Source organism: Chiloscyllium punctatum, chromosome 7 (assembly GCF_047496795.1).
Source record: "Chiloscyllium punctatum isolate Juve2018m chromosome 7, sChiPun1.3, whole genome shotgun sequence".
Classification (NCBI taxonomy): Eukaryota; Metazoa; Chordata; class Chondrichthyes; order Orectolobiformes; family Hemiscylliidae; genus Chiloscyllium; species Chiloscyllium punctatum.
This window is the reverse complement of record NC_092745.1, coordinates 70,470,227-70,495,098: the sequence shown is the minus strand read 5'-3', so window position 1 is coordinate 70,495,098 and position 24,872 is coordinate 70,470,227. Positions and strand designations below refer to the sequence as shown.

The 24,872-nt window shown below is 39.0% G+C and overlaps 1 protein-coding gene across 1 annotated transcript in view; it reads right to left on the bottom strand.

The window, feature by feature from the left end:
• Positions 1–24,872, bottom strand: part of LOC140479783 (laminin subunit gamma-1-like) — a 71,290-nt gene that overhangs the window by 29,140 nt on the left and 17,278 nt on the right. Inside the window, exons 2-13 of the mRNA XM_072573939.1 lie at positions 20,373–20,561; positions 17,665–17,785; positions 15,072–15,170; positions 13,777–13,913; positions 11,159–11,281; positions 9,955–10,144; positions 9,339–9,451; positions 7,876–8,097; positions 6,662–6,829; positions 4,835–5,068; positions 3,503–3,678; positions 338–494 (exon numbers count right to left, since the gene is read on the bottom strand). Coding sequence (XP_072430040.1) covers positions 338–494; positions 3,503–3,678; positions 4,835–5,068; positions 6,662–6,829; positions 7,876–8,097; positions 9,339–9,451; positions 9,955–10,144; positions 11,159–11,281; positions 13,777–13,913; positions 15,072–15,170; positions 17,665–17,785; positions 20,373–20,561 — 1,929 coding nt within the window. The remainder of the gene's footprint in view (positions 1–337; positions 495–3,502; positions 3,679–4,834; positions 5,069–6,661; positions 6,830–7,875; positions 8,098–9,338; positions 9,452–9,954; positions 10,145–11,158; positions 11,282–13,776; positions 13,914–15,071; positions 15,171–17,664; positions 17,786–20,372; positions 20,562–24,872) is intronic.

The window sequence follows — 24,872 nt, the reverse complement described above, 5'->3', positions numbered from 1 at the left end:
TTTCAGCCTCTGACGCTCCAGGGAAAACAGCCCCAGTCTATTCAGCCTCTCCCTATAGCTCAAATCCCCCAACCCTAGTAACATCCTTGTAAGTTTTTTCTGACCCCTTTCAGGTTTCACAAGACCTTTACAATAGGAGGGAGACTAAAATTGCACAGAATATTCCAAAAGTGGCCTAACCAATGTCCTGTACAGACGCAACATGACCTCCCAACTTCTATACTCAATGCTCTGACCAATAAAAGAAAGCATACTTGGGGAAAAATGGATTTATACTTGTGTTTTATGCTAAAAACCTTACAACCTGTAAAGCCACTAAATAAAATTAAGAATTTACTTTCTGCTTTTTTAGCGTCGGTCATCATTCTGTTGAGGACCACTGATGCTTTCCTCAATCTTTCATCAAAGTCCTTGTCACTTGAAGGGTTCCCATTTATCTTCACTCTTGAGATAAGAATTTCTAAATCTCTAACTACATTCTTGTGTTTCAGTACCTGAACAGAAGACAAAACAGACATAAAAAAAATATAGTAAGAAACAAAAGAAAGATTCTAACAGTCAGCCTGTAAACTCTTCTTAGTCTTCAAAATTACAAATCATTAAAACAGAGACAAAAGTTATCAAAATTTTTCTAAATTTCCAGAAGGATGAATGGATGAATTACTGTCACGTGTATTTTACAATGAAATACAATAAAATACAATGAAAAGCTTTCATTTGTTGCCATAATCTGGCACCATTTTGATAGTTTAAGAATAAGAGCAAATGAAAAGATATAGTCTAAAGAGAATTCCATCAGTGGATGAATTCAGAGCCAGCTCCAAACCACCGTTGCTTGGAAAGCAAACGTTGTCTCAGTCCCAAAGAACCCTAGCTGTCCTCCCATTAGAGAGAGACGCCTTTTGGTGGATTTAACCTGAGGGTCACCACACTTCAAACACAGGGGTGGGGTTAAGGAGGTGAGGACAAGTACAGAAGTAAGTAAGTACAGCAAGTACAGCAAGTACAGAAATTGGACCTACACTATTGGCACCACTTCTGTGTTTGGAAGGATAATACCAGAAAGAATTCAGGCACAGATGGTTGTGGGGGTAGAAGAGCTGGAATAATTGTTTTAGGTTGAATTGCAGATGATTCCATAATCTAGTTCATGCTACTGTTGATTTAAAATATCTTCAACTTCAATTCTAAAGATTGTTTGCATGCCTCATTTGAAATCTCCAATTTTTGCTGTCTCCAAGTTGGAAGGAGTTTGTGAACAAGTGTAGGAAGACCACAAGTTAGCATTTTGTTAGAAATAGTAACTTTTTCTGAAACTCTCAAGTATAGCTTAATTTCATTGCACTGTCCTGTCTGAGCAATGAGGACCATAATGCTAACATAAACTAGCTAACAAGCCCCTGAGCTTTGCTGTTTAAAATTCGTCCGTGAAATGTTCAAATAAATTGAGAGTGATAGGATAGGTTGGTTATGCAATCCGAAAAACTTGCACTTTATCTTCTCATGAATAGGTGATAACATATGAGTGATTAAGACAATAGGTGGGGAGAGAGGGGATACTTCCCCGTGTTCCTTTGTGAATTGTTTCCTCTGTGACTACAGGCAGTGCACATTCCAAACTTACTGTTTAGCAATTAAGATGTCACATGTTAATTCCTCAACCTTTACTTTACAAAACCTGCTTCCATTGTCTACTTGTGTTTTTCAATCATGCTGGTCTGCAGTGAACAGCTTAGAGTTGAACATAGCTTCATAGATACTTGCCTTCCATGCTAATACTGTCTATCTCACCATTGTTCAAATGTGAGTTAATTCAAATATTGGAGCTTGCAGGTGGACAGGGATCTGCCAATAATTGTGGTTAGAGACAAAAAACAACTGCAGATTCTGGATTCCAAGGTAGACAGGCAGGAGGCTGGAAGTACACAGCAAGCCAGGCAGCATCACAAGGTGGAGAAGTCAGTATTTCAGCTGTAACCCTTCTTCAGAACTGGGGGTGGGTTTAAGGGGGGCTGCAGATAAAGGAGGTGAAGGGTGAAGGGTGGTGAAGTGGGAATAGGTGAGGACAGATACAGGGTACAATCTGGTTTGTCAATGGGAGGGATGATTCCAGCAGGTGGCTGGAAGGAATAGAAGGGCAAGGGAGGGGCTTGCTGTACCCTCTACCTGCCTTTACCTATCCCCATGTCACCACCCTGCCCCCCCACCCCCTTTATCTGCAGATCTCCTTACACCCACTTCCATTCCTGAAGAGGGATTACACCCGAAACTTCGACTTCTCCATCTCTTGATGCTGCCTGGTTTGCTGTGTTCTTCTGCCAATGGTCAACTTCCAAAAGTATACACTATCAGCTGGTTGGTGCAATCTACAAAGTAAACATCAGCAATGCCCCATAATGTTTCATGTAGCAAAGTCCCAAAAGTAAGATGACTGGCAATGATTAGAATATGACAATGATGATGACACCTTTTCAAATAAGCAATACAGTGTCATTTCCTGGAAATATATATTAAAGGGATCAGTGTGTCCTTGACCATGAGTCACGAAAAGCTATGCAAATTCAGCAAGCGATTAGGAATGCAAGCATTTTGTTGTCATTCATCTCAAGTGGATTTGAGTACAGTTAATGAAGGTGCCTTGGTGCAGTTCTATCGAGCCTTGGTGACACTCCACCTGTTGTAATAACATGTATGACATGGTCTCCTTATCTAAGTAAGGATATACTTGTCATAAAGTTCAATGGAGGTTCACCAGATTAATCCCTATGATGGTGAGATTGTCTTATGAGGACAGATTGTGGAAACTGGTCCTGTATTCTGTAGAGCTTTCAAGAATGAGAGATGCCCTCATTTAAACTTACAAAACTCTTACAGGGCATGGCAGGATAGATGTGGTTAGATGGTAGTTGTATTTCCCCTGGCAGGTGACTGTAAAACCAAATACATAATCTCAAGGTAAAGCTAAGTCATTGAAAATTGAGATAACGAGGGATTTCTACACTTGGAGGATGGTGTATCTGGAATTGTTTATCCCAGAGGGCTGTGGCAGCTCAATAATTGAGTATGTTCAACACAGAAATCATAGATTTCTGGAGCTTATGTATATTCCAGAAAGGGATATGGAGATGAGGTGGGGAAGTAGCATTGAGGTAGATGATCAACCATGGCCTACCTGAATGTTGAAGCAGGCTGAAGTAGCTAAATGGCCTACGCTTGACTCACTACTAAACAGTTTCTCTTTGCTGAGACTTTATGTTTTCATGTTTTATGCTTTCAAATTAAAAAAGAAATTAGAAAAGGAATAGGACAGAGGTTCCATGCTTTCGTCAGGCCCACATACTCTGGCAATTCTCCTTTGGTTATTCAGATATTGATGCTAGTATATGATAATATAGGACTGCTATAAAAATAGACATAAATTTCATGATGAAATTCTGCTCTTATAATCTCAAAACAAAAACTAAGGTAGCTTTCCCTTAGCCAGAGGGAATCAGGTGCCTACCTTGCTTTTTACAGCTTGATAGCAGCTAGGGCACTCCTGGCAGCCTGTGGTGCTATTGTAATAGGTGTCCCCTGCACACTGGTTACATTTAGCTCCAAAGACTCCTGACTTGCAATCACATGTTCCATCATCTCTGCACTGTAAGGACCAAGAACCACTTGGGTCACAGTTACAAGCTGTAAAAGTAATAAAGCTATTACATGAAAATATACAGCAGATCTCAGATTTGTTTACTTCATGCTTGTTGCTTAAAGTATTGAAGGATATGTTAATCTATCCAAACAGTCATAGTCTAAGCATAGAATTCTCTTCTGAGGAAGAGTCACCAGACCCAGAACGTTAGTTTTGTTTTCTCTCCTTAGATGCTGCCAGACCTGTTGAGGTTCTCCAGAAGTTTCTGTTTATATTTCAGATTTCTAGCATCTTCCAGTTCTTTGTTTTATTTAAGCCTCACATTCATTTCTGAGCATGAATTGGAGTAGAACTGGGGCAGCACTTCCTTGCATAATTTACTTGAATTCAGGTGGGAAAGCAGCAGAAAAGCTTGAGATGAGCATTTGGTCGTGAGACTGATACTGTTTCAATGCTCTTCCATGCTGCAGTGCTCCACTACAATTTCTACACTGTGGGGAATGTAAGACCACTTCCTTTGTCTTTCTCTTTGCTCCCTCTCCACCACAAACTGGACTGTTATCCACTGCCACAAATCAAATACCAGGGAACCTCATCAGATTTTCAAACAGTTTTAATTATTATCACTTCATAGGTTCACCATGTGGAAGGCAGCGGTGGTTCTATGGAAGTGATACAGCTCTCAGAGCACTCAACAGGGGGAACAGAACATTTTGCAGGAGTTGTATCTTCCTGCTGTTACATGTTCCACCACTCCAGCACTGTCATCACTAATCTAACTGTGTAGACCTGCATCTTTGAGGATATCTCCAATACTTTTCTTCTGCTTTGAATGCCCACGTGCCTCTTTTGAAGCTGCAGCAGAAGTCCCATTACAATGCTATTGGGATTGTATAGCCAAGAACTAAAGGCTTTCCCTCAGCAATGGAAATCCATTGGGAAGCTGGCATTCATAGGGCGATTAATCCCAAACCAGTAAACCAGAAAACAATTCATATTTAGTGTCTCTAAAATACTTTTAACATTAGAGAAACTAAAATTGTACATTAAAAACCATTGATAACATCAAGGACAAATTTCAATCTTCTGTAACATTGAACCAGATTTGTTTTATATAGATTTGCTGTGATGAAACAGCAAACTTTATGCCATAGAATATGTCTGCATATAGGATATGTAAAGTTCAAACACAATTCTTACATTTGCACTTTTCAGTAGGATTGGAGGCAAGAGCATTTCCATAAAATCCTTCCTTGCATCTCTCACAGTGATGTCCTGCAGTGTTGTATAGGCATTCTCGACATTCCCCGGTCCACTGATCACAATTGCTAACTGAATTGGGATCCACATTGTTGTTACATCTACAAGGTTGACAGGATCTACCTGCCTGTGGGTTACCAAAGTATCCCTCCTCACACATTTCACATCGGTTACCTAGGGAATTTATGTAATAACAAGAAGGAATGTGAAGAAACATGCATTTGAGTCTCAAAGTGTATATTAAGGTAAACAAAAAGCAAATTTAATCAAACCAACTATATTTTTTTTCATATTGATGTATCTTGTCATGTTAAATTAAATGTGAGAGCAGGAGAAGCTAATTGTTCAGCAATCTGTATGATAAGGTGATCACTGGAAAAGAATGTAGTTTGCCAGAATTCAACTTAATAGGAAATGCTGTAATATGTTTGAATTCTGTACAGTGATAATAAGAGGAAAGAATTTGCTATGTTGACTTTAATGAGCTTTGAGAGGGCAAGGGCTTTTAAAATATGATTAAAACTCATAAAAGTTAGTTGGTCAGGATCAGAGGGTGGGAGAGAATCTATGAATAGTAAGATATTATTGTTCATCACACAGGAATGCAGGAGATAGTAACTCTTAAATTGAAAAGTCTGAATTCATAAGGAGTAAAAACAAGGCTGGAAGACTGTCTGTACTAGAGTAAGAATATCCAAGCAGAAACGCCTCATTGTGAAAGATAGTTCAGAGGCTGAAAGTTCCCAGGAAGAAAAAGAACAAAAGTAAATTCTTGGAAGCTAAGAATCGCCTTGAACTGGTTCCAGGAAAATAGAATATCTGCTAAAGCAGATGTAAAGGATATCTATCAAGTGTGTTTTCATTTGTGTAAAAATGAGAAGGAGTGTGTTCTGATTTGTGGTTTAAAATATGAACTACCTACAAAGATACTGATCTGTCATTAGTGCTTTTTACTTATCTTTGCAATAAAAATTTTACAATGTGAAGTCTTTGTGTGTCATTCTTTCAACTGGTAACTGAGATTTCAAATTTCTTTTTTAAAACTCGTCACTATATTGTAACATTTACTAATATTTTAAGATACCTTGAACATATGAAAAGTGTTATGTGAATACAAGTTCTTATCTTACTTCACTAGATGACAGAGGCCATGTTAGTATATATACCCAAATTTGCAGTGTGTTCTTACATTTCATTGGCTATATGGAGCTGTGTTATTGATAGTTTCAGGCATGATGTAAGTTAAGTCAATATCTTCCATAATAAAAAGAACACCTTGATGAATGATAAAAGTTGGAGGAGAAGTAAGTCTTCAAAATATGACTTATAAGGAATTTACAAAATTTTTAACAATGATTTCCAATATCCTATAGCTATAGCAAAAACTGTTACATTACAGGCTACAAATTAAGCATTGTGGAGGCTAATTCACTACACACAAGGTGAAATACCAGGAATCATGACATTTAGCTGTGCAATGAGTCATCTTCTCAAGTAAGGCTTCATCTCACTAATATTCTGATGAAGGGAGGCAGATAATTGGAATTTGGATAATGAAGCTGTACTACAGTTTTCAATGATGGATGCATTTTCCACAAGTATTCACAATTTTAAGCAACTGCAGTATAAACTGAATGAGTTAGTTCTAAGCACAAATCTGCTGAACAGGCCTGCTTTGTATAAAAGTAGCAGTGTTTTTTTTTTCTGTTAGTGTTATTTTAACCTCTTCTATACAGTTAAATGTGACGGATTGTACCCAAGACTTACCCATTGTTTTTGCTGGACAGCCCACACATACCACTTCTGTTGTTCCTGGTGTCACAGTGCACCCTGTGCCTCTTGGACAAGGACAAATCCTACAGCCTCTTGGTTCAGTAGCATCAGGATAATAACCATGTGGGCAATTCCTGGGAGGGTCATTGGAGAAGCAGGAACCTGGCAGGCAACATGGAAGAACACTTTATTAATGACCGGGCTAGACTCTCCCTCAACACACAGCAATCCAGTTTTTGAAGAACTCTTCTGATACAGAACTGACTGCCAGTCTGGAAAATTTTCAACATCGATTATCCTAGCGGCAATGTTGTTTTTGGTGAACTGTAACTTTGCACAAAACTTGTGAATTTTATGTTTTTCCCTCTAGAATTATGCTCATAGCCCAGTTTAAATACTTGCTTATCTCCACCTCATTTATAATTATATGTTAAAGAATGGTATCACCTCTCATCACAAGTGACTTGATCTCCTGCATAGATTTAGTGCTTTGAGCTTTTCTTGGTAACTAAGGGTGGAATTTAATGAGAGCTGCAGAAAGGCCCAATGTCCACCGCTCTCACTGAGCCAAGTTGGGAGTCCAGGGAGATTTAAGTTTTTTAATGGTAGCAGGAACTCCAACACCAGGGTTCCTGGCTGTGCAGGAGTATTGAATTCCAGGACATCTCCCAGTCAGACAGAAGTCCTTCATCAAGTACTGCCAGCTAATAAGGGGCTGACAACTTTCCATTGCACAGAGGCCAACAATGAGCTGTGGCTGTGGCAGTGGCTGTGGTTGTGGCTGGTACTTGGACCTTCACCAGGGATCATCATTATATCTCTGGAGAAAGGTAAGTCGGGGCAAGATGGAAGTCACAATGAGGAAATCACCAGCAGGAGACGACATAGGTTCCAAGAAAGGGCAAGGCAGGGGCTCTCAGTGAAATCTCCTGTTCTAAATGCTGTGTCCCTCATTCAGGCACTGGGTTCCCTTCTGGAAAGAAACCCTGATACAGTTTTCTTGTCAGTCTACCCACATGGTGAATCCCTTGACCTGTTGAATTCAGTGGGTGGAGAATGAGGGTTTTAAATAGGTATCATTTGGCATCTGGCTCGTTATTACTTAAACTGCCTCCATTTTTATCCAGCATGCCACTAACCTTGCTACATAGTTCATCCCCGTCTGACACCTCAAACCATATTCTAAGCCAATACAGTGACAAACTCACCAGTTTCTGCATCACAGGTACTACTAGAGCCTTGACAGGCACATGGCACGCACTTGCTAAAACCTCCAAGTTTGCGTCTTTGCCTTGTAAAGCCTCTTGCACATTTCTCACAGAATCGTCCCTCATAGCCTGTTGGACATGTACATTTCTCTACCCACTGAGCAGGACTTCCAGTACCAGGTCTGGCTGTCTGGAGAGACACATTATCGAGGTGTCCAGCGCCTGCAATAAAAAGGATCGAGGTTATTTCCAGTGTCATGTTACTAAACTGCTATCTCATTCATTATTGTGACAAAAGGAAAAAGTAAAAAATTCCATATTTGCTTAATTTAAATTAAGTGTCACTTCATTGCAATGGTCATATTTATTCAATCCTTTACTCCACTGTATCTAATGTGTCTATAACCAAAAGCAGTTTTAAAATGTCCTCCTAGTTAACTGCAGGATAGGATTCAGGGATACAAAGTATAAGAGAATTTCAAGCAATACTGATGATTTTCCCCAAACAAACTGGTTTTCTTTTCACCATTATACCCATAGAATAGACCCAAAGTGCATTTCACACACAATGGCCTGAAAATGCCTTTATTTTCAGGTTTCTACATACCATAGGTTTCTGGCAGAGACACACCTCTGGTAAAGGTGGGTAAAAGCAGCAGCTGGAAATGCTGCAAGTTTGTAGGTCTTCGTGACCTGAGTACCTAACAAACGATGGAACCCGTTCTTTAATGGCCTCATTTTCAGATGTTACTTGGTCCTGCTCAGCACCACCAGCTCGAGCCCAGCTGAATATAAGACCGAAGGCTTGTGACTGAAAGTTTATCCAAACAGATACCTTTAGAATTATTTGAGCAAAATGCAGAAGTGTTTGCCCAAGTTTGCATGATAACTATTTACACTATTTGAGGTAATAACAACTGAACTGGGGTTGTAATGAAGCCAGAATGACTACTGCTCCTTTATCAAATGAAGTCTTCTATATGGAGACTGAGTCTGGGGCATAACCTCACGGCAATGATACGGAAGTCTTCATTTAGGAATTTTATGCCTTTTTTGTGTCCAGGAAGAAGCTCACCCAGGATATTCCTTCCTGGTATAACGAAATAAAAACAGCATGGCCTTCTTTGAAAGTACGTTCATAATCAAGACAGGAAATAGAGGCCATAATGGAGAAGTCCCAAGCATGCAATCAGTCTAAAATTCAATCATTTGTCATATTCTGTCGTATTTACACCAGAATTTTCAGGACATAGATCGGCCTAAGCAGTCACCTACATACCAACTGGAAACTATCAAACACTTCAAATGGTGAACCCAGTCAACTTTGCTTGGAAGATGAGCAAGAGATAAATTTCTCCTCACTTTATCTTATTTCTGTTTCTCAACTTAATTTTCAGCATCATTCTTACTCAGTTTCATTTATCTTCTATAAACTTGGATAAGTTTGCTCTCAGAAAGCTTACTTTGCCTGTTATATGAGCCACGGATTTTGATGGCCTTGAGGTTGCTGAGCACCCGCTGGAAGTCAAAGGAAGTTAAAAATGGCTTCCATCCGTACTCTAAACCCTCATGGAGTCTATAAGGCAAAACAGAATTGTTAACCTTTTCACTTCAACCTCCACCATGCTAATAAACAAAATCAAAATACTGTACCGCCAAGAGTCAGTTACACAGTTATATGACATAGTTTGTGTTAATGGGAAGCGTTCATCTCGCGGAGCATCATGGAGTTGGGTCTGTCAATAATCAATTAAATAACTTACTCAATTTATTTAAGTATTTTCTCAAAGCCTATGACAAAATTGACTTCTCGGAAAGATACATCACTAAAAAATTAACATTAGCTGGTTAGACAATAATCCTTGGATGCAATGTTAAAATATTCTCATTTACTGCAGATCATGTCTGTGACTAATTTGCCAATAATAGCATTAATTGTGAGATACACATCCTGCACAGTATATCCTGAAGATGGAATGATCTAATTGCATTCAATCCATATTCAGATCAAAAACTGTGTTCCAGTTCCAGCTTAACTGAAACAAAGATCAGTTAACTCAAAGCATCTATTTTATCTACCTGTAGTTGAATGTGTGCTTTGTCGTAGAAGGGATTGGATTATTTTGTGCATTGACTTGAGTAGTCAATGTTTGACCGTCTCCTTCCAGGATCAGATCTTCAACTGATGGGTAGGCACCATTGCTTTCCACATAGAATGTGAAGGAAAGGTTCTGTCCGTAGCTCAGCACTTGATTTCCCAAGAACTTGGCTGAAGATGAAAGAGTTAAACATTAGTAATGAGCATCGACTCAACCCATTATTCTTAACCTGAAACAGACCAGAATATTGGCTCTGTCTTTGGTCAATTACCAAGCATTAAAGATAAATTTATTTTATTAAAATCTTCCTTAATTCTTACAGAAATGCTGAGATATAGATCATTTATCAAGGAAGCGAGAAAATCAAATGGCAATTGCATGATTGACTTGATTACTGATTTCAAAATTTAAATGGCATGATCATTTTATTAAGTCATTTCTTGCAGCTCTTGTGCATTTATCTCGTTGAGGTTATGTTAACAGAGGTGTGACAGCTAACCAGAATAACTGTGATTGTATGAATAAAGGATAAATAATATCAATAATAAGGACACAGTGTGCTACCTCCCTGAATGCCCCTTGGGGTTACAATGTTATGGTGGTGTCAATACACCAGAGCATGAAGATTTTAAAAATTTGGAAATGGCAGAGACAAATCATTTTTCAAGACTTGTTGATACATTTCCGAAATAACTAAATCTGAGAATGAAATAATTTCTATTAAAAACATTAAATCCCACAGAAAGTTAATGTTTTGCTGAAGGGGAAATATGTGATATAACATCAGAACAAATCAGTGTTAGTAACTGAGATAAATAATTATATACTATATGTTGTAAATGCTATAAACTTCTGTTAAATCAACAATTCAACCCCATATTTCAAGTCTATATTATAAAGTCATGAGTGCTAAGGTAAGGATTTTCAAACCACTTTTAAATGTATAAAATTATAAATTCCTAATTCTTGAAGAGACTCTAAAATGGGCCATAAAATATCATCTCTGAGATGGACAAACTTAAAGTACACTAATTAAAACCATCCAAATGATAAGTTACCGGATCATCTTTTTTTGTGGGCAGGTCATCAAAGTGAGTGTGAGCAATTTAACAAATATACAAATGAACTTGGAATATCAAAGTGGTGGGCTAATACGTGAATGCCCATAATTATTCTCAACTTACCTGGAGCAACAAAGAATATTGGGTAGTCATCTTTGCCTTCAACAATAATGTCACGTGATGATGATGACCTCATTATTGGGAGATCGCCACCCTCCCGGTGCTGTGCTTTCCATCCTTCATAATCTGCTCACAAGTACAGACCAAGAAAAAAATCACAATCCTACACATAGTCAATTACAATTAGCCCTTTGACTTTAAGAAGAGTTCTACCTTAATTGCAATTAGTAAGCTAAACAATGCGACCAAGGGGCAGCACGGTGGCTCAGTGATTAGTCCTGCTGCCTCACAGTGCCAGGGACCTGGGTTCAAATCCAGCCCCAGGTGACTGTGTGAAGTTTGCATATTCTCTCTGTGTCTGCGTGGGTTTCCTCTGGGTGCTCCGGTTTCCTCCCACAATCCAAAGATGTGCAGGTTGGGTGAATTGGCCATGCTAAGTTGTCCATAGTATTCAGGAATGTATAGGTTAGATGTATTAATCAGGGGTAAATATAGGTTAGGGGAATGGGTCTGGGTGGGTTGCTCTTCAGAGAGTTGGTGTGGATTTGTTGGGCCGAAGTGCCTGCTTCCACTCTGTGGAGACTCTAATTCTTTAAGATGGAGAACAATATAATCTTGGATATCACAATCTATGACAGTATTGTTCAAATGTTGACATGAGTTTCACACCAAATTCTTTGTTCACTCTCTTAATTTTAATGTAATTAAGACAGATTTCACAGCAGTGTGATCAGCATTTTATGTGGCAACTATTAGCAATTGTTAATCTGTACAGTTTACTGACAAGTTGGTTATGTTGGACTATTGACAACGAAATGTCTTTTAGCTATATTATGATGTATTTATATTTTAAAATATTTCAATTTGTGGTAACTTGTTCAGGAATGTTCTGGATAAAGTAATAATATGATAAAGTGACAGCAGCTTCATCACAGCTGCTGTTAAAAGGTAAAGTACATGCATACCTAAATGAGACTGAAAGTTTATTAGAGTTCTTTCAGGATGTAACAAACAGTGTGGATAAGGGAAAACAAGCAGATGAGCATTCAGATTTACAGGAGGCATTTAATGAGGTGCCATATAAAAAATAATGGTGCTGTGGTGTTATATTCGATGGATAGAGGATTGGCTCACAAATAGGAAAGTGAGAGTCTGGATAAATGGATCATTTTAAGGTTGGTAATCTTACTAATGGAGTGTCACATGGATTAATGCTGACCCTCAAATGCTATATTAATGAGTTGAATAAAGGGAACCAACTACATTGCAATGAAATTTACTGACACTACAAAGGTAGAGAGCAAAGTGAGTTGTGAGGCGGATGCAAGTCTGGAAAAGCACATAGTTGGTTGGTGATTGTAACAGAACATTGGCACTTGGAGTACAATGAGGGAAATGTGTGAATCTGTCCACTTTGGGAGGAAGAATACAAAAGAAGAATATTATGTAAATACAGAGGGACTGCAGTTTACTGTGTACAGATAGAGTGAGATTCCTTGTCCATAAATCGCATAACATTAACATGAGATTATAGGAAATATCTACAAAGGCATATGGAATGTTGGCCTTAATTGCAAGGAGGAATGTGAAATAAAAATATGGAAGTCTTGCAACAGCTGAACAGCTCATTGGTGAGACCACATTTTCCAGTTTTGATCTCTGTACTGAAGAGGCTAACATATTTGCTTTGGAAATAGGTCAGAAAAGATTAATTGGGCAGATTCCTGGGATGAAAGGGTCATCTTACGAGATAGGATGGAGCAATTTGGACTGATACTTTTTAGATTTTAGAAGAATCAGAGATGATCCTATTGAAACATATGAGTTTGTGAGGAAACTCGATTGGATAGATGCTGGAAAGGCTGCAGATTAAGTTTAAGTGGATTCCATTTAAGACAGAGATGATGAGGAATTCCTTCTTGCAGAGAGTCATTAGTGTTTGGAATCTCTTCCACACAGCTAATGGAGGCAGGGAGTAAATTTAAAGCTGAGTTAAACTGATTTTTGATGTATAACAGAGTCCAGGAGCAGGCAGGAAAATAAAATTAAAGCTATGGTCAGCTCAGTCCTGATCCCATTGAATGACGAGGAAAACATATTGGGTTGAGTGCCCTACTTCCATTTCTAATGATTTTGTGAAGCTAACACTGCAACATTGAATTGTAATTTTATAACCTCTGTGAAGGAATTCAGGTTTTCAGATCAGGAAGAGGTTAAAATGCTCCAAAATGGTCTTTCAGCTCCTAAATGCTATCACCATCAGGTCATGGGAACATCAGAGCTGAGATAAGTGACAAACAAAGGAACACGTTTAGTTTTTCTTCTACGAATTAAGGGCACAGACTCCAATTATAGAACCTAACAACATTGCTTAAATTTTTCAAACTCATCTGGCAATAATATGGTTTTCCATGATCTTTACAGACAAATCATTCCAATGCCCATACTACTCAGATTACTAAAGCAATTCTTTCCATCCTCAGGTTTAATCCTAACACAATCATAAAATTTGTTTCATGATCTCTCACCGTCAGTCTGAATGACATCTGAATTAATTTTTGTTAGATGGCCCCTCACTGATGAATGACACTTCAGTTCATTGGGGCAAGTTGTTGCTGTACCTGAATCGAAGGCAGAGGTTATGCACGCCTTCGTGTATCCATCTTCCACCTTGCAGACGGACGAATGCCCAAAGCAGAAACATGCCGAGCATCCCATGGGGTTGTCTGGATGAAGGTTGTAATAACCTGGTTTGCACCTATGGGGGAGAACCAGTTAAAGAATTATGAGGACTTTTCCCTTCTGTTTTGCCCAGAGGGTACTGATACAATACTCAGATACAAATCCTTTAACTGACGTTGGTGTGGAAATGTTGGGGTGGAAATAGCTATCCTGATGGTCATCCTACAAACATGAACTGAGAGAGTGATTGTTGACAATCTAAAAAATTTGCTGTGCGTCACAGTCAATCCTTTTTCTGACCAATAACTCTGTGTTTTCAACACAGGTCATGTCTTCTCAAAACTCAAAACTCAAATGGCCAAATGTCCAGGGGAGGACAAAGGAAACACTTCAAAGGAACTCATAAACTTTGCTTTATGTGCATCAGTATGTGAGGAACCAATGAAAACTTGTCAAGCAAGCACCATGTTTTGATTCACAACATTTTATTGATGAAGCAAAGAAAAGGAAGTGAATTCTGCACCCCAGATCCCACTAGCTTTTAGACATCATGCCCCCCCCCCCTCCCCCTCTGTGCCCAGGGATCCATGTGTTGAGAATCAGCCTGTTCAGTACATGAAGACCCACAGATAAAGCTTGTGATCTAGAGATGGCATTAGCCTTGTACTGAGGGAAAGCTGACAAAGATACAGCTGCAATCCTGTTAGTTCTGGCATTTCTCTTTGCTCTTCCCACTCCAGGCAGCTTTATCCACAAAACCTAGATAGTCTGCCCTATAAAATATAAATAACTCTAGCTGCCAAGTATCAGTCAGGGTGGAGGGCATAATTTTTATCTTACAGATATGTTCTGGGCATTTAGTATCCAAATGTTTTCTTTCAATGCCCTCCATTAAAAATTAAATCTGAATAAACATGCAAAGACATGGTTAGTTTAAACCAGAAATAAGAATTAAATATAAAGTTTATAAAAAGCGCTATAGTTTAGAAAATGCACCTATAGGTGAAAGATCACGGAAAGAACGACTGAAATTACAGAGAATAAGACATGCAGTTTAAAACCGATAATTGGTAACACTAACTGGTTTAAAATGCTTCAAGCTCTACTAATATCTAAGTACCTTTGGTACTCCAAAGTAATACATTTATTAGTACAACTTCAATCATAGTATTAAAAAATCTATAATCCTGAACCAGACATATTGATTTCAATATTATTGTTATAAAACACTTACCGGTTACAGTTGGTCCCTTCCACATTATATTTACAGGTGCATCTTCCTGTTTCAACATCACAGATCTCAGTAACACCAGCCATATTACATGTACAGCGTCTGTGAATACCAAATACAATTTCATAATTAATGGTAAACTGTATACCAAGCAGTGATTCACTTCAGAGGGACTTTGAAGAAGTTCAGGTGACAAATATTTTCCCTCCAATTTCTTCCCATCTTATCTGGAAGGCATTAACCATCATTTAAATATAATTCCATACTTGTTCTTTCTGCTAGATCACAGATTATCTTTTATAATGAAGACATTCAGCTTATGTCTGTGTATCTTTTTATTTGTCCTTGTCTAGGCTTTGAGCACACTTGAAACAATGGTGAACTGCCTCTTGACAACTCAATTACTTACATTGCTGTGGATCTGAAGTTGCATTAAGGTCAGAACATTTTTCTGCCCCTAAAGTACATTAGTAAAACAAATCAGTTTTTATAGCAATCTAGTGATTTCTAATGAATGTTAATGAGAGTAATATTTTAGTCCAGATTTATTAATTTCATCTAAATTACACCGGCTGTCATAGTTGGAATCTAAACTAATTTCTTCAGGACATCAGTCTAGGCTTCTGATTACTAGCTTTGTATTAACATTGTGCTACCATTCCCCCAAAAGATCTACTTTGTGACATACCATACATTGGCAAAATCTACAAACGGACCCCACCACCAGGGATATATTTCCCTCCCCATCCCTATCCGCTTTCTGTTCCCTCCGTGACTACCTGGTCAGGTCCACGCTCCCCTACAACCCACCCTCCCATCCTGGCACTTTCCCCTGCCACTGCAGGAATTGCAAAACCTGCACCCACACCTCCTCCCTCACCTCCATCAAAGGCCCTAACGGAGCCTTCCACATCCGTCAAAGGTTTACCTGCACATCCACCAATGTCATTTATTGTATCCGTTGCTCCCGATGCGGTCTCCTTTGCATTGGGGAGACTGGACACCTCTTCACAGAGTGCTTTAGGGAACAGTTCCAGGACACCAGCACCAATCAACCACACCGCCCCGTGGCCCAACATTTCAACTCCCTCTCCCACTCTGCCGAGGACAAGTAGGTCCTGGACGTCCTCCACCGCCACTCCCTCACCACCTGACATCTGGAGGAAGAACGCCTCATCTTCCGCCTCGGAACACTTCAACCCCAGGGCATCAATGTGGATTTCACCAGTTTCCTTATTTCCCCTCCTCCACCTTACCCCAGTTCCAACCGTCCAGCTCAGCACCATCCTCATGACCTGTCCTACCTGCCAATCTTCCTTGCCACTTATCCGCTCCATCCTCCTCTCCGACCAATCACCTTCATCCCCACCTATTGTACTTTTAGCTCCCCAACCCCACCCCGCTCCCAATTATCTCTCCATCCCAGATGCTCCCTGCCTTATTCCTGATGAAGGACTTTTGCCTGAAACCTCGACTCTCCTGCTCTTCAGATGCTGCCTGGCCTGCTGTACTTTTCCAGCACTATTCTAATCTAGACTCTGATCTCCAGCGTCTGCAGTCCTCACATTCACCTATATATTGGGAAAGTACATGGTTTTGTGGCCATACATGGGATTATACTGGCTGGCTAATGTACACCAAAAACAATGACACTGCCTTTTTTAAAAATTCATTCATGGGATTAGGGCATAAGTGACTGGGGGCATTTATTACCCAGTGGGTAATTAAGAGTCAAATACATTGCTGTGGGTCTGGAGTCACATGTAAGCCAGGTAAGGAAGGCAGTCTCCTTCCCTGAAGGACATTAGTGAGCCAGGTGGGCTTTTTTGACAATCAACAATGTATTCATGGTCATCATATTAGATCCTTAATTCCAATATTTATTGAATTTAAATTCCACCGTCTGCTGGGGTGGGATTTGAACCCAGGTCCCCAGAACATTACTTGGATCCCTGAATTAACAATCCTGCAATAATACCACTAGGCTATTGCCTCCCCTCATTGACTCACTGACTTATTGAATAGCTTGTTTCTGTAACATAACATTTTGTTGAAATGCAGAGGTGAAATTATAAGATAGTTTCAAAGTCTTATAACATGCAAACAAAATAGACAACATTTCAGTCAAACAACAGACCCATCAGAAAGTGCTGGGAAAACTCAACAGGTTTGGTTGCATCTGTGGAGAGTGAAGGAAGAGTTAATGGCTTGAATCTGATGTGGCTCTTTTTCAGAACAATTCCCGACTTCTTAAGGACAGCCATTGCTGTCTCAAACTTTAACTCTGTTTCTCTCTCCACAGATACTGCCAGAGCTGCTGAGTTTCTCCAGCACTTTTTGTTTGTATTTCAGATTTGCAGCAATAGCAATATTTTGCCTTTGCTAGTAGATCCATCAACATCTCTACAGGGAAAATGCCTGCATGAAAATGCAGAATTGATAGATAATCAACTCCCAAAGCACTGGCATGCCTTTGCTCTTTATAATATTGACCTTCCAAAATTTACAGTTTCTACTAATCCAGCTTATGTAATATGTGATCAATATTCACTAAGGGAGAAAAAAAATGCTCGCCAGAAGTCATTGGGTCACTTACTTGCAACCGGTGCTTGATAATGAGTAAAACCCAGGCTGGCATTTATCACATTTGTCTCCAATCACACCTTCAGGTTTACACCTACATCGACCATACTCATCACAACTACTACCTGTTGAACCTGAAAACATTAAACAACAGGATTTTATGAAGGGAACAAAATGTGGTTTATATTCACTTTGTTCAATTGGCCACACTTTTATCTGTTTTACCTCCATCCGAGGATTTTAAGATCGTAATCCATTTTGATCTTCAGTACACTCTCCTCTCGTACAGTAGAAATGTTGTTTTCTCATTTACTTTAATATTTCTTCCAAATTACTTAGATGAGTGCACAGCGAAAAGCTTTGACAGAATGTGCTTTTTTTCAGCTCTACTCAAATTCTGTACTGCCTATGACTATTGAAAACATGTTTTCATGTGGTCCTACATGTATACAAATACGGCATAGATTAACTTGGCACTGTATATTATGGCTATCTAGTAAAAGGCAAAGTTCCAAATTCGAGCCCTTGCATGAGGTTACAGTAAGACGAACATCATTACTGCCTTTGAATGATGTTATTTATTGTCAGCCTAAAAGTGGAATGGAGAATTAAAAACCAGTGCCTAACTCTGCCTTGCTCACGCTCACATGAAAATATCCAGTTGCTGCAATGAGTAGAATGCATTTATATAATTTATGCAAATACTTGTTTGTGTAGTTCCAATTTAAAACCATGTTTCACTGACAGCACTAATCTCTGACAGCACTTGTAAAATCCTGAACCTCCATATAAATAGTAGACAGGGTGGGTGCTGCTAGATGCAAAGCCTTGCAGGACAAAGATAAAATACTTAATGAATAACTTTACTCTTCTCGTTTACGAAGGAAGTGGAAGCTGACAAAATATTGGTAAAAGCAGAAATGGGAGTTGCAATAAGTGGGCTGAAAATTAATAGGCAGAATGCACTGGAAAGTTTGGCGATGCTCAGATGGACGAGTCACTCAGTGTGTTTCGGTTACATTCAAGGTTATTAGAGGAAGTGGGATGGAGATAATTGATTTGCTTGACATAATCTTACAATCTTCCCTCGATGTAAGGGAGGTACAAGAGATTTAGAGAACAGTGAGTGTGATACTTCTATTCAACAACGGTGTAAGATCATTCTTAGAAACAGGAATTGACAGCTGAACAGCAGTGCCAGTTAAACAGAGAAGGTTGATGAAAGGAATGCAGTGGATGTTTTCTAAATGGAACTTTAAGGAAGTGTGTGACAAAATCCCATATAAGAGGTGAATTAAAAATATTGAGGATCGTGGAATGAGAGGATCAGCACCATTGTGGACGCAGCATCTTGCTCCTCCTCTGCAGAGGAGTATTCTCCTCTTTACGAAAAAAGAGGATGCTGCCCAGGCATGGTGACAGAGGAGGAAAGTCTATCATGAGAGGGGTTCAAAATTAATTAAAGAAGATGCCTGGGATAGATTATTGGTATTTAAAGCTGACAAGGCAGCAGAACTGGGTGAGGTGCATACAAGGATTTTGAAGAAAGTGAGGTTAGAAGTAAAGGAATTTGAGGGGAGATCTGATTGGTGTGTAAGAGATTATGATAGTTTAAGTAGACAAAGCTGTTTGTGCAATGATAGGATAAAGACTATGAGACACAGATGTAAGGCTTTCAGAAAGTGCTACAGAGGGATATAAGGAAAAGTTTTTATGCAGTGAGGAATAATAATCTGAAACTAACTGCCTATGAGGATGGTGGAAGTAAGATAATTAATTATTTCAAAAGGAGATGATGAGGGCAGCTAAGGGAAATAAACTTACTGGGCTATGGGGGTGGAGGAGGAAAGTGGATGCAACTAACAAGATTTCTAGAGAGAGAGCCTATAGGATTTGATGGGCTGAAAGTCCTCCTTCTGTTCTATAATGTTTCTATCAGTCATAAGCCATGGCAGGTATTGTTATGGGATGCTACCTATGCAATCAATATATGTCTCTCCACTGATACAATTGAGGAAGTCATGTGAACTTTGCAGGTAGCAGCCATGAAGACTGTCTGGCCCCAGGGAATCTATTCAATCTGTACTATACTGCTTTGGAATTGTGCTATGCTAACAACTATTTTCTCCCAAATTATATGCGCCATTTCTCTTGTGTTGGAATATATCATTTAACTGTAACTAACTATGAATGCAATGTTGTTCTTCTACCAGCTAGAAACATAAATATTTGTAGCTAATTGTATTTTACCTTCATAAAGTCATTATGACAGTGCCTATCAAAAGGTGCAGCAATACATTAGCAATACAGGTCAAAGTTCACTCGACCGATGAAGTGCAAATATCTTTACTTGGGCTAAGGTTAGTTACTTTCTTGATATCATTTCATTTACAGGAAAATGAAAACAGACTGATGTGAAGTGTATCTGAATGTCTGACATCATACTCAGGTTTCACGTTTTAGCAAAATGAATGCAGGGAATGTGTAATTGCTTAAATCTGTCTCAAACAGACATATTTCACCAAAAGGTTGATATCAAATATGAAAGGTAAGGAAAAGGGTCAAAAGCACACACTGAATCTTCTAAGGTTAAATATAACAGTCTAAAGATGCAGTTCTTGAACTAATTGATCTTGGCCTTAATTCCATAAAGCTTTAAACACACAGCTCAAACAAGTCTAACATTACCACAGGGCATGCATTCTATTTCTATTAACTTACCCAGAGGGTTGCATCTGCAAGGCTGACAGTGTCCTCCTGGTCTCAGAGAGTAGTGATTTTCCTTACATTTCTCACAGTGTACTCCCTCTGTATTGCCGACACAATCTAAACACCGTGTACCACTTCCAGTCTGTTGGTATAGTATAGGATCCCACTCACAACGATAAGCCCTGCGATTACAGTTGCATTCTGTGGCATGACAATAAACAGCATGAAGAATGGTGTCCGCCTAGACCATTAACATCACTGCTAATTGTATTTTACATTCATAAAGTCATTATGACAGTGCCCATCAAAAGGTGCAGCAACATATTAGCAATACAGGTCAAAGTTCACTCGACTGATGAAGTGCAAATATCTTTATTTGGGCTAAGATTAGTTATTTTCTCGATATTATTTCAAATTTACTGTATCCTGTATAATAACTCTCATCAGGTCATATAACTTCATATAGGAAAGATTGCAATAGAATGTGTAACCTTTGACCGGTAATTCCACTGTATTATCAAATGATCTGGTACAAATTATTACATTGCCTAAGCATAAAAATATCACATGTAAGAAAATTGAAATTGCGACAAATTACAAGGAAACTCACAGCAGAAAACTCATAAAGTAATGAATTTTAAAAGATTATATTGAAAGGGAAAGACGGTGGTCACCATAACACATGAAGACAACGTCACACCGAAATGAATTGGCTTGGCATCAGCTCAACTCGACTTTCACGTATCATATCCCAACATTTTATCACAGACCTCATAAACTCAGAATTATTCATATGAAATGGTTTATTATAATTTAAAATAGAATATTATGCCAACACATTTAATTTTAGAAACTGCTATTTCTCTTGTATTACGCTACATATTCCTTTATTAAAATAATCAATGAATGCAATTTTTAAAAAAGAATGCACATAGTTTACCTGCATGACAGTCAGTGCAGTTAAACTGTTATTCATTTTGGCCTCCATGTGACTTCAGACCCACAGTAATGTGGTTGACTCTTAACTGCCCTCTGGTCAATTAGATATGGGCAAAAAATGCTGGCCTAGCCAGTGATGTCCTCATCCAATGAATAAAAAACACTATTTCTTTAGTACATCTGTTTCTATCAGGGCTCAAATCAATCAATTTCTTTTCTGGTATTATTAGTGTCCATTCTATGATCAGTAATTCACTTTCTTTTTTGGTCCTTCAACAATATTACCAACAGATTTCCCACTTTAGTGCCAGTCATTTGAAAGAAAACACTCAGCACTGATCATCATATTGAGTGAGCTCTCTGATGGAGATCCTGCTCACCTTTTCTTCTGGCTGAGATCTATAGTGCTTCCTTGGTCTACTTGTCATAGAGGAAGATCATTTGGGAGCTGATCTTCAACCATTCCAAACTATATCATCCAACTAGGCAGTGCTTAAGGTCAGTTAATATCCTTCATACTAACAGACCAGTATTAATCCTTTTAGATTCTTAAACTCCTATACAATGGGTAAAAACAAGGACTGCAGATGCTGGGAACCAGAATCTAGAATAGAGTGGTGCTGGAAAAGCACAGCAGGTCAGGCAGCATCTGAGGAGCAAGAAAATCGTTATTCCTGCTCCTCGGAAGCTGCCTGACCTGCTGTGCTTTTCCAGCACCACTCTAATTTATACTCCTATACAATGGCCAAGGCAGACATACTGCGCAACATCCTTGGTGCAGTCTTGGGACACTTTTCTCATGAAATAACTGCTTTACATTTAGAATATAATACAATAAGTGGACCGAACATTTTAGATTAAGGACATTTTAACACCGAATGAACTTGCGCATGTGGGAAATCAGAAACAAAAACAGAAATTGCCAGAACAGTTCAGCAGGTCTGGCATATCTGTGGAGAGAAATCAAAACTTCTGAGGAAAGTCTCTGGACCCGAAATGTTTAACTCTGATTTCTCTCCATAGACGGTGCCAGACCTGCTGAGCTTATACCAACAATTTCTACTTTCAGTACTATTAAAAGTGCAGGTTTTTTTTAGTTTTCTAATTGACCTGTTCAGAGATGTCATTATACACCATTGGAGCAGGTGGGAATTGAACCCCATGGTCACCCAATCCCAGAGTAGGGAGACTACCACTGCACTAGTACAGATTACATCAGCAATACTCTAGAAGATGGCGGGGTCTATTTAATGTATATGGTAGTGCCCACAAGATGTCACTATTTCTCTTTCAAATCAGAAACTCATACTCAATGAACCATCTCTCACTTTTTCTTGATTTGGAGATGCCGGTGTTGGACTGGGGTGTACAAAGTTAAAAATCACACAACACCAGGTTATAGTCCAACAGGTTTAATTGGAAGCACACTAGCTTTTGGAGCGCCGCTCTTTATCAGGTGGTAGTGGAACACTTTTTCTTGTGTTCCTTTTGTTAGTCACTTCCCACTTTATCCTTGCCTCTCCTGTAGGCACTGCCTCATACCTGGATACAAATCTATACACAGCATCCAGCCTGCAGCTCCTGAACCATGCTGCAATTCTTCATGTGTAAATGGTGGTACTAATATCGGCAAGCTATTTGTTGTGAGAGACTCAAATCCAAATCCCTGCCTTGCCATCAATTACAGGCCAATTATTTGTATATATTTACCACAATGGTAAATCACTTTATCTTCAACATCCAGACACATAATACATTAAATTCAATGGACTAAATATTGCTTCTTCCTAAGGGCTTTTCTTTTAGTTTTAATGATCTGTTCTTTTTAAAGCGGTAACATACTCCACATTGGAGTGCGAAGTTCTGACTGACTTTGCTTCAACGCTTTTTTAAATTCATTCACCAGATTTGGGTGTCACTGGTAAGAACAGTGTGTGTTGCCCATCACTAATTGTCCTTGAGAAGATACTTTATGTCAGGAGTTGATCAATAATTACCATTAGTATGCCAGTTTTCACTTAGGCACATTATAAACATCTGAACTTATTGCAATGCATGGTGCCATGAGATTTAACTCTTTACCTTGCTAGTTTCTTAATGGTATTTAAACTAAGATGAAATACCACTTTCCCCCTTTCCAACATGAATACCCCAGCATTCATTCACAGGGAAAACATTTGGGTAAAAGTTTTACTGTTCAAACTTTAACAAAATAAATAATAGTAGTTAAAAATTTTAACCATTATAATGAGTCATTGGATCCAACTAATATACAATTAAAAATTTTTTACAACCGTGCAAATGATTTGAGTGATATATCATCTTTGAAACTTTGCTTGATGATAATTGCTGACCTATTATCCGTAGGCTCAGGAGATAATGATATCCCCAGTTTCTGAGTGATAGAATCACTCATAGATATTGTTGTAAGAAAATCATTTCCAACTTCGGATATAGAACTGGCTTGAAGGTAGAAGACAGAAGGTGGCACTGGATTGGTATGCCACAAGGATCGGTGTTGGGTCCACTGCCTTTCATCATTTATGTAAGCGCTTTGGATGTGGACACAAGAGGTATAGTTAGTAAGTTTGCAGATGACACTAAAATTGGAGTTGTAGTGGACAGCAAAGAAGAATACCTCAGAGTACAGCAAGATCTTGATCAGATGGGCCAATAGGCCAAGGAATGGCAGATGGAGTTTAATTTAGATAAATATAAGGTGCTGCATTTTGAAAAGGCAAATCAGGACAGGACTCATATACTTAATGGTAAGATCCTGGGGAATGTTGCTGAACAAAGTGACCTTGGAGTGCAGGTTCATAGTTCTTTGGAAGTTGAGTAGATAGAATAGTGAAGAAGGTGTTTTGTATGCTTTCCTTTATTGGTCAGAGAAATTGAGGAGAGGAGTTGGGAGGTCATGTTGTGGCTGTACAGGACATTGGCTAGGCCACAATTCGAATATTACATGCAATTCTGGTGTCTGTCCTATCAGAGGGATGTTGTGAAATTTGAAAGGGTTCAGGAAAGATTTACAAGGATCTTGCCAGGGGTTGGAGGATTTGAGCAATGGGACTGTTTTCCCTGGAGTGTTGGAAGCTGAGGGGTGACCTTATGGAAGTTTATAAAATACTGAAGGGCATGGATCTGATAAATTGACAATTCCCTGGTGTCGGGGAGTCCAGAACTAGAAGGCATAGGTTTAAGGTGAGAGGGGAAAGATATGAAAGGGACCCACGGGACAATTTCTTTCATGCAGAGGGTGGTGTGTGCAAGGAATGAGCTGCCAGGGGAAGTGGTGGAGGTTGGTACAATTACAACATTTAAAAGGCATCTGGATAGGTATATGAATAGGACGGGTTTAGAGGGATATGGGCCAAGTGCTGGCAAATGGAACTAGATTAGGTTAGGATTTCTGGTCAGCACGGATGAGTCGGAACGAAGGGTCTGTTTCTGTGCTGCACATTTCCATGACTCTATGACTCTATAACTCATTTTTCCTAATGACTGGACTGTTTGCTAGTTAAGTGTTGCACTGTTATATCTGTTTTTGATTGAATTAATAGTATTAGTCAT